Source organism: Typopeltis vanoorti, chromosome 13 (genome assembly GCF_054136105.1).
Source record: "Typopeltis vanoorti isolate ZY-2024b chromosome 13, IOZ_Tvanoo_1.0, whole genome shotgun sequence".
In the NCBI taxonomy this organism is placed as follows: Eukaryota; Metazoa; Arthropoda; class Arachnida; order Uropygi; family Thelyphonidae; genus Typopeltis; species Typopeltis vanoorti.
Window position 1 is genome coordinate 48,491,618 of NC_143561.1, and position 15,241 is coordinate 48,506,858.

Sequence of the window (15,241 nt, forward strand, 5' to 3'; positions counted from 1 at the left end):
ATTTAAAGAGACGGAGTAAACACGATAAGCACTACGAACTCTCTACTACTGGCGCTAACTGCATATAAACAACAGTGGATCTGCGCGATGGACAGTGTCACATTACGCTAATACCGCGGATCTCACTATGACGTACATAAGCTTGCGCGCGTAGCGAATACTAGCAATATGACATTGTGGTAAACACAGTGCTGCTAGCGTCCTTCGCCCTTCTAAGTGCTACAAGATGGATTTTTATTATTTTTTTACAAAATAAGAGAATTGTATAGGATTGTTAATGATAAAATTAAATATTACAAGCAAATATAAATAAATTAATAAATATATTTATATATCGAGAAAAATTGTGGGTTCTGCATTTCCGTAGTGCCTATGCACGAGTTTTATACTATTCGTGCATAGGCACTATGGAACCAGGACCGGCGAGTTTTAAGCTACTCGCCAGTCCTGGCGAGTAGTATAAAACAATCAAGTGAAAAGACTATTAAAATGAGGCAGTTTATCAATAAGCAAATACAAAATGAAATCCTCCCTTATAAATATAAATTCAGAAAAGTGTGAGGTGGTCGGTAATTTCCCAAATTCATAAAAAAGTTTACTAACAAGAATTTTTTCTAAATTGGTTCTTGAAAACATGAATACGTATGGAGGCCACAAAAATGTTAAACTGAAATAGAAATGCGAGAATTGATGAAATATGCCTAAAATTAAAAACCGAAAAAAAAAAAGTATCACCTTTTGGTGATGTAATTCTAGAACTGCTAATGGGTTGTCTTATCAGTTTCATAGAGTTGCGAACAAATATTTGTACAGTTGTAGAATCTACAGAATAGATCTTAACAATCAGTAAGAATCCTGTTGAGACGCAGATAATTTCTGCTAGTCTTTTTCATATTAGACTGAATTAAATCATTCCTGAATATATGTCGAAGATTTGTTTTTCCCAAAAATGTAGTTTTTCTTCTTCCAAATAGACATGCACTGTTAGAGGGATACAAATAATACCCGTCTCATTTAATTTAATTAAAGAAATCAAAATTATAAAAAAAATCATACAACGCCTTTTATTATATCGTATATCGTATAGGGAGTAGACGATCCCGTTTTTAGCCCTATCTAACTTTTGGAGACTAAGTGGACAGTTCAATCTCCACTGGTACCTAATCAGAGGTAGCTGGCCTAAGGCTATCACTAATTAGTAGTACGCAGTGATGAAGACGGCCAACAAGTGCTGCCATCTCTTGGTCCCTAAACCTAACAAAATATTTTTAGTGTCTGATAATAAATAAATGTTGAGTTTACGATACGAAAAACCCGAGTTTCCGGAGGAAAAAACCGCTTGCCCGTGCCAGAGATCGACTAACTCGGGAACCGGTAGAGAAAAGACTTAGAAGAAGTTACTCTAGTCGGCGACTAGATTTGAACGCAAGTCTTTCTTCCTGCGGTCAAGCGCCACTTCTACTGAGCTAAGGCTCGAAATGAAAATTATTATATGAAAATTTAAAATAAATGAATATTATTTTGTCGCAAAAATGTGAGATGCAAATAAAAATTTTCAAAGGGAAAAAAACCTTTCTTATTGGAATTAAATACAAAAATAATCAAATTAAAAGTAACTGAAACTACTAGGTTCATGGAAAAACAACAGTGTTCGCTATCAAATTGAAACGGTTAAAATATACGACTTTATTCGCATTTTGTTCTGATGTGGAGTATATTGTGAGGAAATAGGAAATATCTTAGGCGCGTGGTTTCACATGTAATCGGTGTAAAATACCTGGAACGCCAATTACCTGTAAAGGGGAAATTAAAAAAAAAAAAAAAGTTATTCATCCGGTTTCCTTTCAGAGCGGAAAAAACTAAGCTACATAAATAATATTTAAGGGATAGAGAGAGAGAGAGAGAGAGAAAGAGAAATATCATCTTTATAATCATTTAGTTAATCTACGGGGGTTCAAAATGAGGTGTTTTTTGCTTTTTCTTGTGACCTTCGCTTTGATTTCTGGTTGTTTGTCTTGGTTTCAAAACGAACCTGTAGCTCTGGTAGATGGTAAGCTTCATTTCTTTTTCTCTCTTTTTTTTATTTCCTTAAATATTATTTCCTGAAAAATTGTTGTTGATCTTTTCATTTTACATACGCGTATTTATATCCTATTAGTAGATATTGGACATTTCTTTTAACTTCGGTTAATGTCCAGAATACGTAAGGAAGTTTTTGCTGATAATAAAGTAGCCATTATGTTCATATCGTTCATTCTTTTTCATTATCTAAAAGACGAATTATTTTCCTATTTACAGAGTCAATTTATCATTTATATTTCAAATGTATGTCTTTTAACATACACTAATATTTTTTGAATAACAAAAATCTTCCACAACATTCAACCCGATCAGCTTCCTCAGCATGCAGGGATTCAAGCTGATCGAAGAATTTTCTCAAGTCAAAAGACTGAAAAGCTCAGATCCTTTTGTCTCTTTTCTTTCTGAAGTATCCTCTTCAGACCTAATTGTTTTTTCAGCCTTCATTTATGAAATTCCCTATGAGTTAAACAATTTTTGAAAATTCATTTGCGAAATCCTCATACGTCTTAAAAAACATTTTGACTCCTGATCAATATTGTTTTTTTTTTTATTTATTCTCTACTTATATAAATGGGATACATTTCAATAAATCATTCATTAATATGAATACTGTACCACACAAAATCGCAAAACGACATTTAAATCATATTGGACTCAACTATTTCAACTGTTTCATACAAAAAAATCATCCAATTTAGCGAATTCTATTAATTTTTAAAACAAAACGTATTCTAACATAATTATTATTGGAGAATCGTTATATAATTAACGTTTTGTATTCTCATCTGAATTGAACAGATGAATTTCAAATACACAGTAAAATGATCCTGCAGTACTCTTTGTATAAAATAACTATTCTGTTTACAGGTAAATGTCTGTCTGCTACCCATGGTAATCGTTCTCTTGATGAAATTTGGTTCCAGGATGAGAGGTGTGGTAGATTCATCTGCATTTTTGTATATCCAGGAAGAGCAGAAATTCATGGCTTTGGGTAGGTCATTTGGACTGTTGACTAAATTTCATAATAAGAAAATTTTAATGCGATCGCTAAGTGGTACCGATGCATAGATTATAGTGATTTGTATTACAATTAACAAGAATGATGAAAATATTTTCATAAAATATAATTAATTAGAACTCTTTTACTCCAGTGAAGTATTTTCGTTAATTTTAATCCTAGTAGCGTATTAGAATGAATATAATCCCAATTTGAGTAATGACAGAATGCTTAACAGTCTGTGGAATGCTTTACCAGAATTGGTTATTAGTTTCCTGACGGTGAATGGATTCAAAGATACGCATGATAGGATTTGTGTTTATAATGGTTAAACTGGGTCTCCCATGATGTGTCTCCGGACTCCATGAAGATGTTGTGAAATAATAGTAATATTATTATTATTAATGTACCAGCGATACTAATGAATAAATAAAATTTCGTTATCGCTAGTGCTTAAAAGCCAGTGACAGATATGAGTCGAAATCTAATCTAATCTAAATATGTAAATGTAGTCTGGTAATAGGAGTACCCATTCACAAATGATTAATTTAATTCATAAAAACTGCAGTTTTATGACAATATTGAGAAATTCGTATCAGATAAGTACACATGCCCGTATTCATTGTGACCAGACGCCTCAACAGAATGTTAATCGACCGTTCTCAAAACTAGCTTTACGTAGCAATTACATCACAGGCCACACTTAACGTTGTTAATTAAAAAATAATAAGTCAATTAACGCTTTAGTTCCCGATAAAGATTAGGCGAACATTTTTGTAGCGCTAGCAAACTTATGGATATCGGTTAGCAGCGGAAGACAGTATCTTTGTCGTCTCGATCCTCACCACTGATTGCCAAACTTATTGCTATCTATGATCATAAAAGTATTGAGAAGGAAGCACGGCATTTACTTGTAGCCCTCTCGTGATTCTAAACACTAATACGTGGTCTAAAATAGTATGAGTTCTATGATCGAATTTTAAGCGATGAGGAGTTAAAAACTACAGTTTACGGTGATGAAAAAAACCTACGTACCTTCGTCAGCAATCGAGAACCAGCAGGACAAAAAAAAAGCCTGAAAAACGTCTTCTAGTCAGCGACTACAGTCAAACTTATAACGATCTTTCTTCTGGCATTGTACTCTAATCCCACAAATGCTTCCACAAGGCCACATCGCATCCCTTTGTACTTTTAGAATTTAAATAACTTAATCTTTTAAATTTTTCATGAACGTCATTCCAATAGCTTCCATTGATAAACACGTTAGCCAGCGCTAATCTTATTCCCTTAGTGATATAATCTCTAAGCAATAATAGCAATAATATCTTTATACGTAGAACATTACTGTTTCATAGGATGAAGCAAGATGTTTTTATACTCCCCATTATCTGACACTTAGGAAACAATGAAAGGAAAAAATTTATGAGCTTTGAGCTCGCCCTGTGAGATCTATAGTGACATTTTATTTGTATAGTGTATTAAAATATGTATAAGAATATCCTACCATCGATCTTTAGCTTCTTATGTATTCTAATTTTGAGCTATTTTGTGTTGTAGTTAAATGTTGGGCAGTGTCATTAGGTTCACGTGCTTGCAGTCGATTTTTGTTTTGACATGCTTATTATGACTGTGGCAGTTTACACAGTTTATCTCGGACTCATTTAGTGGGTGCTCACTAAGCTTGTGTTCCTTCAAGCACGAATAAATATATCCTTTAAAAAAAAATCCATATTTTGAATACTGGCGATGATAAAGAATTTTTTTACTGAGAGCTGCCTCCATGTGTATCACCTTGGAAGAACGAATAACTCTTGGTAAAGGCTGCTTTAACTTCATAGATCTTTCATATTCCACCAGAATTTTGAGTTACTTTTCTGTATATTTAATATATATTTTTAATAAAAGATTAAAATAAATTCCGATTTTTAAAATATTTTTAGGATTTTCACAAAAATGCAAGTTTTTTAAGGTGATTATCAAATACACCATTTATTTATTTCAATCATTTCTACTTAATTTATTTGGTAGACTTGTAGAAAATCAATTCAGAAATTCAAAAATAAAAAGGCTCCTGGACCCGACGGCATCTCCAACAAAGTTATAAAACTTCTACCTCGCAAAGCTATTGTTCATTTGGTAAACATAATCAACTCCATACTTCACTACAAGTATTTCCCTTCCTACTGGAAACTGGCGTACATAATACCAATTCATAAATCTGGAAAGGATCCCACTCTGCCACAAAATTACAGACCAATCAGTCTCATCTCTAATCTCGGAAAAATTGCTGAGAAGGTAATTCTTACTAGGCTTCAAGATTCAGTACTCCAGTTAAACATCCTGCCTGAGGAGCAGTTTGGCTTCAGACAGTTGCATAGTACCACTCAACAAATACACAGATTGGTGGAACATATCATTACAGGTTTTAACTGGCGTCAATGCACTGGGGCTGTTTTCCTAGACTTAGCCAGTGCATTTGACAAGGTTTGGCATTATGGTTTGCTATACAAGCTTATATCATCCGGTGTTCCAATCGGAATCATTCAACTCATCAAGTCATACCTCTGCGATAGGCGCATGCAAGTGAGATTAAGTGGAGTAGTGTCTGCACAGAAACACATCTTGGCTGGAGTTCCACAAGGATCCTTATTAGCACCGATCTTATTCTCCTTATACTTGCATGATATCCCACACAACCCATTATCTTCAATTAAAGCTCTTTACGCTGATGACACGGCGATATTGGCCAGATCATTAAAGCCTCATTTAGCCATCAAGAAACTGCAAGAAAACCTACTACAAATAGAACAATATTTTGCCAAATGGCGACTCCAGGTGAACCCTCAGAAGAGCGTAGCCGTCTTATTCTCTAGAAGATCAGTGCTTCCTAATGAAGATATTCTCCTGTTTAACACAAAAATTCAGTGGAAAACAGAGATCAAATATCTTGGTGTAGTAATGGACAGAAAACTGACTTTCAACTCCCATATCAAGACTCTCTGTGTAAACACGTCAAAAACCATAGCCCAGCTCTATCCGCTAATAAACAGAAACAGTAAGCTGAGCACCAGAATCAAACTTCTCATATATAAACTGATGGTTCGTCCAATACTCACCTATGCCTCACCGGCCTGGAGCCATACTTCAAACTCAAATATCATTAAATTACAACGCATTCAGAACAAGTGTCTCAGAATGATCCTGGGCGCTCCATGGTTCGTCCGAACTGTCCGACTGCACCGGGACACGGAGGTCCCCTATATCTACACCTTCATGCAGACTATAGCAACCAAATTCTTTTCAAAGGCAACTGTGCACCCTAACAGACTGATCCAACTGGCTGCTGACTATGATGCTATGGACTACTCGAAGCACAAAAGACCTAAAGCCATCCTCAAACCCCTCACTGAGGATTAATCTCCTAGCCTGCTGAGGGCGAGCAATTAGCTCATAAACTCTTTCTACTCACAGTCTCTATTAAGATAGCCGGGAATATGAAAAGCTTTTGCTTCACCCGTTAAGCCAGTAATGTTACTAGTGTTACTAGAAAATCAACATCAATATTTCTTCATTTGATGTCATTGTCGTTTGCTAACTAAATGATATTAAATGCACCATGGTTCTTCAGAAACGTTCAGATTCATCGGGACAAAAATATATCCCGATAAATTTCTTTATCCTCTTTCCTACACTCTCTTGTTTCTTTATCCTCTTTCCTACACTCTCTTGCAGCAATAATCTTCTTCAAAAGGACTACACATACGCCAATCAACTGGCACAACGAGCTGCAAACGACAATGACATCAAATGAAGAAATATTGATGTTGATTTTCTATATATATTATATATATATATATATTATATATTATATATATTATATATAATATATATAATATATATAATATATAATTATATATAATATATATAATATATATATTATATATATATATATATTATATATATTATATATTATATATATTATATATATATATATTATATATATTATATATATATAGAAAATCAACATCAATATTTCTTCATTTGATGTCATTGTCGTTTGCAGCTCGTTGTGCCAGTTGATTGGCGTATGTGTAGGCCTTTTGAAGAAGATTATTGCTGCAAGAGAGTGTAGGAAAGAGGATAAAGAAACAAGAGAGTGTAGGAAAGAGGATAAAGAAATTTATCGGGATATATTTTTGTCCCGATGAATCTGAACGTTTCTGAAGAACCATGGTGCATTTAATATCATTTGTAAACATTTGTTTTGTATTCGTTGTAATTAAAGAGTTAACATTGGAGATATGGCTCCAAGAGCATATGGAGAAGCATATATATATATATATGTGTGTGTGTGTGTGTGTGTGTCTGTGTCTATTCATCAAGAGGGAGAGTTGGGCGATGACTTTAGATACCTTTACACATATGTTTCTAATATGGTTGTTGAAGTTTTATCTAATAGTATTCCCAGATATTTGGCTTCTGTTTGCCATGGATTTTGATATTAAACAGAAAGATATCCCCTTTGGGATATGCTAATCTTCTAGTGAAGAATATAGCTATGCTTCTCTGAGGGTTAACTTGCAATCTCCACTGAGTGAGCATAGGTCAAGTTTTTAGAATGTTATCTTGAAGTTTTTTTTTTTTTTGGTTACAAGGTGTGGATGAAGTGATCTACCTAATACAGCCATGTCATCTGCGTAAAGGGCCATAATGGATGACATGAGTTTATGCGGAATATCTGCCATATTGAAAATATATTGAAAATAGAATCGGGGCCAGGAAGGATCCTTGTGGAAACCCCAGCCAAAATACGTTGGCTGGAGTTTAATGAATGGTAAAATGGAAATAAGATAAACGGAACAGTTTATCTTATTTCCATTTGTTCCATTTATCTTGACCTGCATTGTTCTGTTCATGAAATATGATTTGATTAATAGTATCATCTTCAATGGAATGTTAGAAATAATGCCAAATTTTGTCAAATGCTTTTGCGATGTCTAGGAAGACAGCACCGGTATGTTGTCTCCAGTTGTATCCTGTGGTGATGTATTCAATTAATCTGTAGATTGGTTGTGTGGTGCTATGATATCGACGAAATCCAAATTGTTCTTGTGGAATGATTCTTAGTTTGTCTACTGAATTGTAGAGAGGATGATTTTTAAGACAGTTTTTCCTTTGCCCGGTTTTTGTTACGGGGACTATGTCATCACTTTTCCAAGAGGGAGAAAAATATTATATTCTGAGAATTGCATTTACTGCAATTCTCGAATACAATATGTTTGCGATGTCATCAGGACGGTGCTTTACGATGTTAATTATTTCCACTGGTGAAGTAGGAGTGATCAGGCCAGAAATTGTGTCAAATTGTTTTAGTGTGCATCTAACATGGCGATGAATTCGGTCTATATGGATGATGTTTAGTTTACATATGCTGGTTTACACTGCTTTTATAAATTCCTTGTTATGGCCTCAGCTTTTTCAACATCCGTGTGTGCAAGGCCCAGATCTGATTGGAGAGAAAGAAGAGATTTACTCTTGTTTCTGAGATTCCTCGAGAGTTTCCAGATGGAGTGATCAGCAGGGGTGAAAGATAACTTATTTTCCCATGGTTGATTTCTGTGATTTTTGAGAGCGTCTCTGACTGAGCTACACAGTTTATGAGGATTTGTTTGTCTTGAGGAGCGCGTGTGTTATGATATCTTTTCCTTGCTTTGTTTTTTCCCTCTTATTAAATTCATGATATATATTCTGGAAGACGATTGGGCTTGAGGGAAACTGTGGTTTTGATGACTTCTGCTAGAGCTTTATTGATTTGATTTGCGAGATTTTTTGTTGCCATATCATCTTCTTGCTTTGATCTCATACAGAGAACAATATATTCAGGAAGTACTTGAGATAATTTTTCCCGAGATATGAAAGTGTGGGGGAGAGACAATTCTTATTTTCCTAGATGAAGTAAAAAGGGGTTTATGATTTGACGATAGTTCATTTAATGTTCTGAGGCTGTACTGATATTTTATATTATGTAAGATTGCAATATCTAGAATGTCAGCTGCCCCAGTAGAACTGTAATGAGTTGGCTCGGTGGGACCTGTCGCAACACGCAGTTAAATCCTGTGTAACTGAAAAGGATGCGACGGTTCTTATTGGTAGATTTGCTGTTCCAAGATGGATGTTTGGAATTCAGATCCCCAGCGACGATGATGGACTTAGGGAATCCATCATCAAGGATGGCATCCAAATCAGAAAATAACAATGTTCTTACTGGTGAGTTGTAGGTAGCATATATTTTAAGTTTAGTTTGCCAGTTGTGTTGGTGTGAACTTCAATGTCTGTAATCTCCAAGTTATTGGTTGAAGGGTTGGTTAATGAGTTGTGTTTAATGTAGGTTTTGATAAAGATGGCAGTACCGCTTCCTTTGTAATCTAGTCTGTCATTTCTGTGGAGCAAGAATCCTTTCAATTTAGTATTATTTGCAGGTCGGTCTTAGATGCGTTTCATTTATTAAAATAATATCTGGGTAATATCTCTGTGAGAATTCTTGGAGTTCTAAGATCGTGCTTGTTAGGCCGTTGGCATTCCAGGCTATAATCTGTAGTGAATCCGGGAGAGGTCTATTTCTGATCATTAGTGAGTGCTGTTAGAATAGAATGTGTTTCATGAGGGAATCTTTTTGTAGAATTTAGTGATGGGTTGGATGTACTAAAGTCTTGGAGCATATTAGCCAGAGAAGCTGTAGTCATTGCAGTCAGGTTTGGATGCGATTGTGATCGGTCTTGGTCCTGGTGCGTTACTTTCAATGGTAGAGCCACGTCGTCATATATCCTGCCTTGACGTGGTTATTCACCCATTTAAAAACCTCTGCCTGTGGTTGCGGAGATTCTGCTTTCTTGAGTTGGACATCGTGAGATTGGGAAACTGAAGCTTCAAATATCTGAATGAGAGAAAAAGATGCAGATTGATTATTTGTAACTATCCTCTTGTTTTTTGGATAGTAAATACGTCCTTTGCAAATGGTTGGATGAGGGCCACTGCAGTTGGCAGATTTGGCCAGGGTGGTATTAGGCTTGCTGCAGGTATTTGTGTGGATGACTTTCGCCACATTTCAAACACTTATAGTCGGCCTTGCAGAGCATTTGAGTATGACCATATTTCTGACATCTGTGGCACTAGCCTGATGAAGCTCGTTTCTTCAAAGGTTCAGGCATTATCTCGAGTCCACAGATCGATGTCAAATCATATATGTTTTATATGAGTTTTGAATCTCCACAAGAACTAGTGGCATATGGCTCCTGTCAGCACTTAACATTCTGCTGACCTTTACTGGTGGTAGTCCGCGGTAGAAGAGATCTGCTGCTATCTCCTGAGTGTTGATATCTTCTATTACTCCTCGTAGCATCACCTTCAAATTTCTCTCCGAGCTGAGGGAGAATGTATGATATTGGATATTGAGGGAATCGATAGTTTTAGTTAGGCTACGAAAATCACTCACTGTGACTGGCTGAATTTTAATGCCCTCATCGACATTCTTCGCCCATGGGTATGTTATCTTTTTCTCTCTCATGATTACTACCAGAGTCGTCCATTTGTTCTTCTCCTGCAGGACTATCGGAGGCACCTTCTCTTTAGAAGAAATGGAAGGGTCATAATTAGAGATGTCATTCTGCTCTGCGCTTCTTGCGCGAATGTACTTCCATAAACTCTTTTGTGGGTGGAGAAACCACCAAATAAGTCTTTTCCTATTATGGTCTTAAGTCTTCCCCTTAACTACTTGTCATGGAGTAGAAGTCTAGAAACCCCTGCCATTCCTTATCAAATCTTTTTAAGTAGCTCAAAAGCAAGTTTTTCTGCCCAGGCTTTGGATTAAATTGTCCGTCTCGAGATTATTCATATTAAAATGACTTACCTGTGTACTTGCTGTTCTTCCAAATAGAAACAAAACCAAGAACTTCGAAATATCACAAAAAGATCTACATAATTCACTACTCAAAAGAACTATTACCCACTCTTCAATCACCTACAACTGGTAACAAAAATTAAATATCCACACACCTAGCGCCCTCTGTCTTTTTGAAAACACACAAAGATAATATAATGTAAATAAAGTAATTTACGAAATATGTTATGTATGATATATTTCATTTAGTTTTCTTTCATATTTAGTAATAAAACATTGATATCAAATTATAGGCTAATTAAATGCATTAAATATAATGGAATAATCAATGACACATAAGATGGATAATTAATCTTAACAAACTAATTGCGATAAAAGTTTATCATTCATAAAATTCCTAGCATTTTCTAACTGCTGGGAACTCTAAGCATTATTAATTGTGTAGTAAATATTGCCTTATTGCAGGTGTGATGATACCTCCATTACACATCCTTATTGTCGTGTAATAGCCAAAGGAATCGAAAATGCTAGATTTCCAGCTTGCTGTCCGAAACTGGATTGCTTCTGAAGAGCATTCTTGAGAAATGTTTAAGATCCTTCAACTATAACTCTAATATTGAAAGGAGATGTGTTATTCTAGAGGTTTCTTCATTTGATGTATTCCCCACTCAGTAAGGATAACGTTGCAGTTGTAACATGTGATACTTAATAAAATTCTGTGTACATGAAGTGGTATTTAATTATTTGTTTTAAGTATTACAGAGCAATTATTGTCGTATGAATTAAATTCCATAGAACTTTAACAAGCCTCTAAGTTCATGGCATACTCACTGACTCGAAACGCAGATAAATATAACTGTGTATTAACATAGCAAAATAAACGATTTCTTGTCGAGAATCTAATGGTGATGAACTGGAAACAGATTCCAGGTGAATAAATCTCTTTCTGAGATACCAATACTGACAAGAGTAATAATAAACTACAAGTAATCTTTTTTTTTCTCTTACAGAGATTTATGTCACATAGAGTAGCGTATAAATTAATCCGAACACGCACATTTTAGGGAAAAATTTTAATTTCGCAGGAAACGAAGTGCAAACATTAAACTTCTCTGTTCCTAATAAATTCATTAAATCACTTAGACACGGCTCTACCAACGTAGAACACAACTTCCTTATTTTGCGAATTATAAACGATACTTTTATAAATGGATTGAATTATCTTTTGCATCACAATTTAATTTTCCAAGTCTCTTTTTCACTCTAGCCCACAAGTGGAAGACGGTCATCTGTGAATATGACCCTCTTCCGCTTCTCAACAGTCCAATCTTTGTACATTTTTGTCCACTGGAGCATCTTTTATTGCATAGTCTTCGTCAACGGTTGTTTCTTTTTTTGGTCTGTGGGCAGTTTTCCCTGCCTGTAACAAATTTCCATGGCCTGTCACGTCATGTCAGAAACATTAATCCCACAAGTTGTCCAGTCTCTATCTAAGACTACAGCAGACAACTTGGGATTCATTTTGCTTTTACTAACTAGTGAACGATGTTGAGTAAGTGTAGTTTTCCTTTTTTGCCAGGAAAAAAGGTACTACCCCCATAAACCTCTTTAAAATCGCACGAACAGTAACCAAACCAACACCACATTCATTGCCAATTTTTCTTTGAATCATGGATGTGTGCTGAGAAAGAGTACATATTTTTGAAGATGTATGAAGAAGACAGATAGATCTCCAAGAAGATCCTTTCTTGGAGATGTATCCCTTCTATAGCCAGTGAAAAGGAATAAAACACTACGAATGTTAACTTGTTTGCCCTATTAAAAACACACAACATTATTAATAAACATCGTAGAGACAGTTAAAACACATATCCACTCAAAAGATATAAAAAGTTTTGAGGTAATTAATAAATCCGATTTTAATAAAAAATAGTTCAGCATTCTATGGTTAGCATTGACATTGCTAAGGCAACGTTTCTGAGAAATAGCTTTCATAAACGCTCACAGTTATTATTATAATTATTATACAGGCATCTCTATGGAGTTGTAAGGCTCATCGCAGGAGACTCAATCTATCCACACAATCTAGTATACCTCTCCGTGAACCCATTAACAGACAAAGCACTCACACTGACTCTGGCAACCCATTCCACTCATTCACCACTCTCTAAGAAAAAAATCTAGTCGTCACACCCCTACTAACCACACATTTATTCAACTTCCAGGGATGACCTCTTGTTCTGGTCTCTCTACCCAAGTGGCGAATCATTTCCCTTGTGGCGTCTATCCTATAAAACCCTTTAAGTAACTTAAATATTTCTATCAAATCCCCTCTTTTTCTCCTATCAACCAACTTCTGTAATCCACACACTTTCAATCTATCCTCATAGATTAAAAAAGTGGTATATGGAGGGGCAGAATCGAGGCGAAAACAGGTGACTAGTGGTGTGCCGCAAGGTTAGTTCTGGGATATGAATTCTCTCCACCACTTCCTCATCCCCAAGAAACCCAAGGGACCAACTTCAACACAGTAATCCAGATGTGGGCGTATCAGAGCCTTTAAAGAGGAATGACAACTTCCATATTTCTACTTGTTAATTTGTTCTTACAGCAAAATAATCATATAGGCTAACATAGCAACATTAGCAATATGTCCTCTAAACTTTAACTCTCTGTCTACCACCACCTCTAAATCTTTAGCTTCCTCTATTTATTAGAGTACATTGCCATCAGTGTGATACACGGCTTGTAATCTATTTATCCCTAAATGCATACCTTTACATTTCTCAACATTAAACTGGTACTCATTAACTTTTGCCCATACTGACAGCCTATTGAAATCGTCTTGCATGCTCTTCAGATCGCCTTGATTAACTATTACTCTACCTAATTTCGCATCATCAGCAAATAACTGAATATTTCTTTTCAGGCTATTTCCTAATATCATTTATATACAAATTAAACAGCAATGGTCCCAGCAGTGAACCTTCCAGCACACCACAAATTGCCTGTTTTAGCCTCGATTCTGCCTCTCCATATACTACCTTTTGATATCTGTCCAGCAGCCACCGTCTTATCCACTTAACCAGTGGCATATCCATCCCCATTTGTTCTAATTTGCGTAACAGAGATCCATTCTGTCAAATGCCTTTGTAAAATCCAGCAAAATCATCGTGTAGCCATTTCCTTTAGCCAGCTCAGCTGTTACTCTATTATAAAAATTTAGTAAATTACTAAGGCATGACCGACCCTTCACAAAGTCATGTTAACCCTCATACCGTGTCACATTTTATATAAATCTATTCTTGAATTATTTTTTTGCTAACTTTTCTAATACTCTTCTCTACTGTTTCACCATCCCCTGAGATACTGATTGCTCTATAATTTGCTAATAGTCTTAGAACCTCCCTTATGCAAAAGAACAATTTTGCCCTTTTTCCACTCCCGTGGAACTCTACCAGAGCTGAGACTTAAATTAAACAGCTTAGTCAAAGGCATTGCCAGGAGAAAAGGTACTTGTCTCCATAAACCTCTTTTAAATCTTTAATTTAAGTTCCCTTGTACATTCACGCAAAACCCTAGCTGATATCCCATTTAATGCCAGAGCTGTATTTACATTAAGATTCTGCAATATCGTAAGGACCAATTCATCCACCTCTGTTCCCACATTAGCATCTCTCACACAGGTTAAATCAGTAACCTCACTAGGATGATATACTCTTGCAAAGTGGTCACTTAGTAACTCAACTATTTTATCCGCTTCTGTCTCCTCGTGACCATCATCACTCATTAAGGTTAATATTCCGTAGTCATCCTTCTTCTCATTTGTCACCTAACGAAAGAACTCTGGGATTTTCTTTGGCCTGCTCGGCTAGAGATTCTTCTCATAATCTGATTTTGCCTTCCTTGCCATACTTGCCCGAGTCTTGTACTGTTCATGAGTTTTGCTGGTTACCTTTCTCTTTATATACCTTCCACAGCATTTTCTTCTTCTGCAGCTCTTGCTTAATGATATTACTCATTCATCTAACTCCTACCCGATTAGTCCTCTTGACCTTAGGTATACAATTTAATATTTCTGACTCTAGATGACCCTTAACTACTAACATACTTACCCTGGAGTGTTTTATGCCATGGTACAGATGTCAGCTTCTTCCTAAACATGTCATAATAACCTGCCTTGTTGTTCCACAAATACCCTTCTGGATATAATATTCCTCATGTTTTACAATCTCCCAAGTCAAGACAGCATGGTCACTTTCACA

At 35.7% G+C, this 15,241-nt stretch overlaps 1 protein-coding gene across 1 annotated transcript; it reads left to right on the forward strand.

Annotated features, from left to right (window-relative positions):
• Positions 1-1,898: 1,898 nt before the first annotated feature.
• LOC150100124 (U-scoloptoxin(16)-Er6a-like) lies at positions 1,899-11,705 on the forward strand. Its single transcript, XM_090402843.1, has 3 exons — positions 1,899-2,050; positions 2,950-3,073; positions 11,442-11,705. Exons 1-3 carry the CDS (start codon positions 1,960-1,962, stop codon positions 11,542-11,544), a joined length of 318 nt encoding a protein of 105 aa, XP_090258969.1. The 5' UTR covers positions 1,899-1,959; the 3' UTR covers positions 11,545-11,705.
• The last annotated feature ends 3,536 nt before the right edge of the window (positions 11,706-15,241 follow it).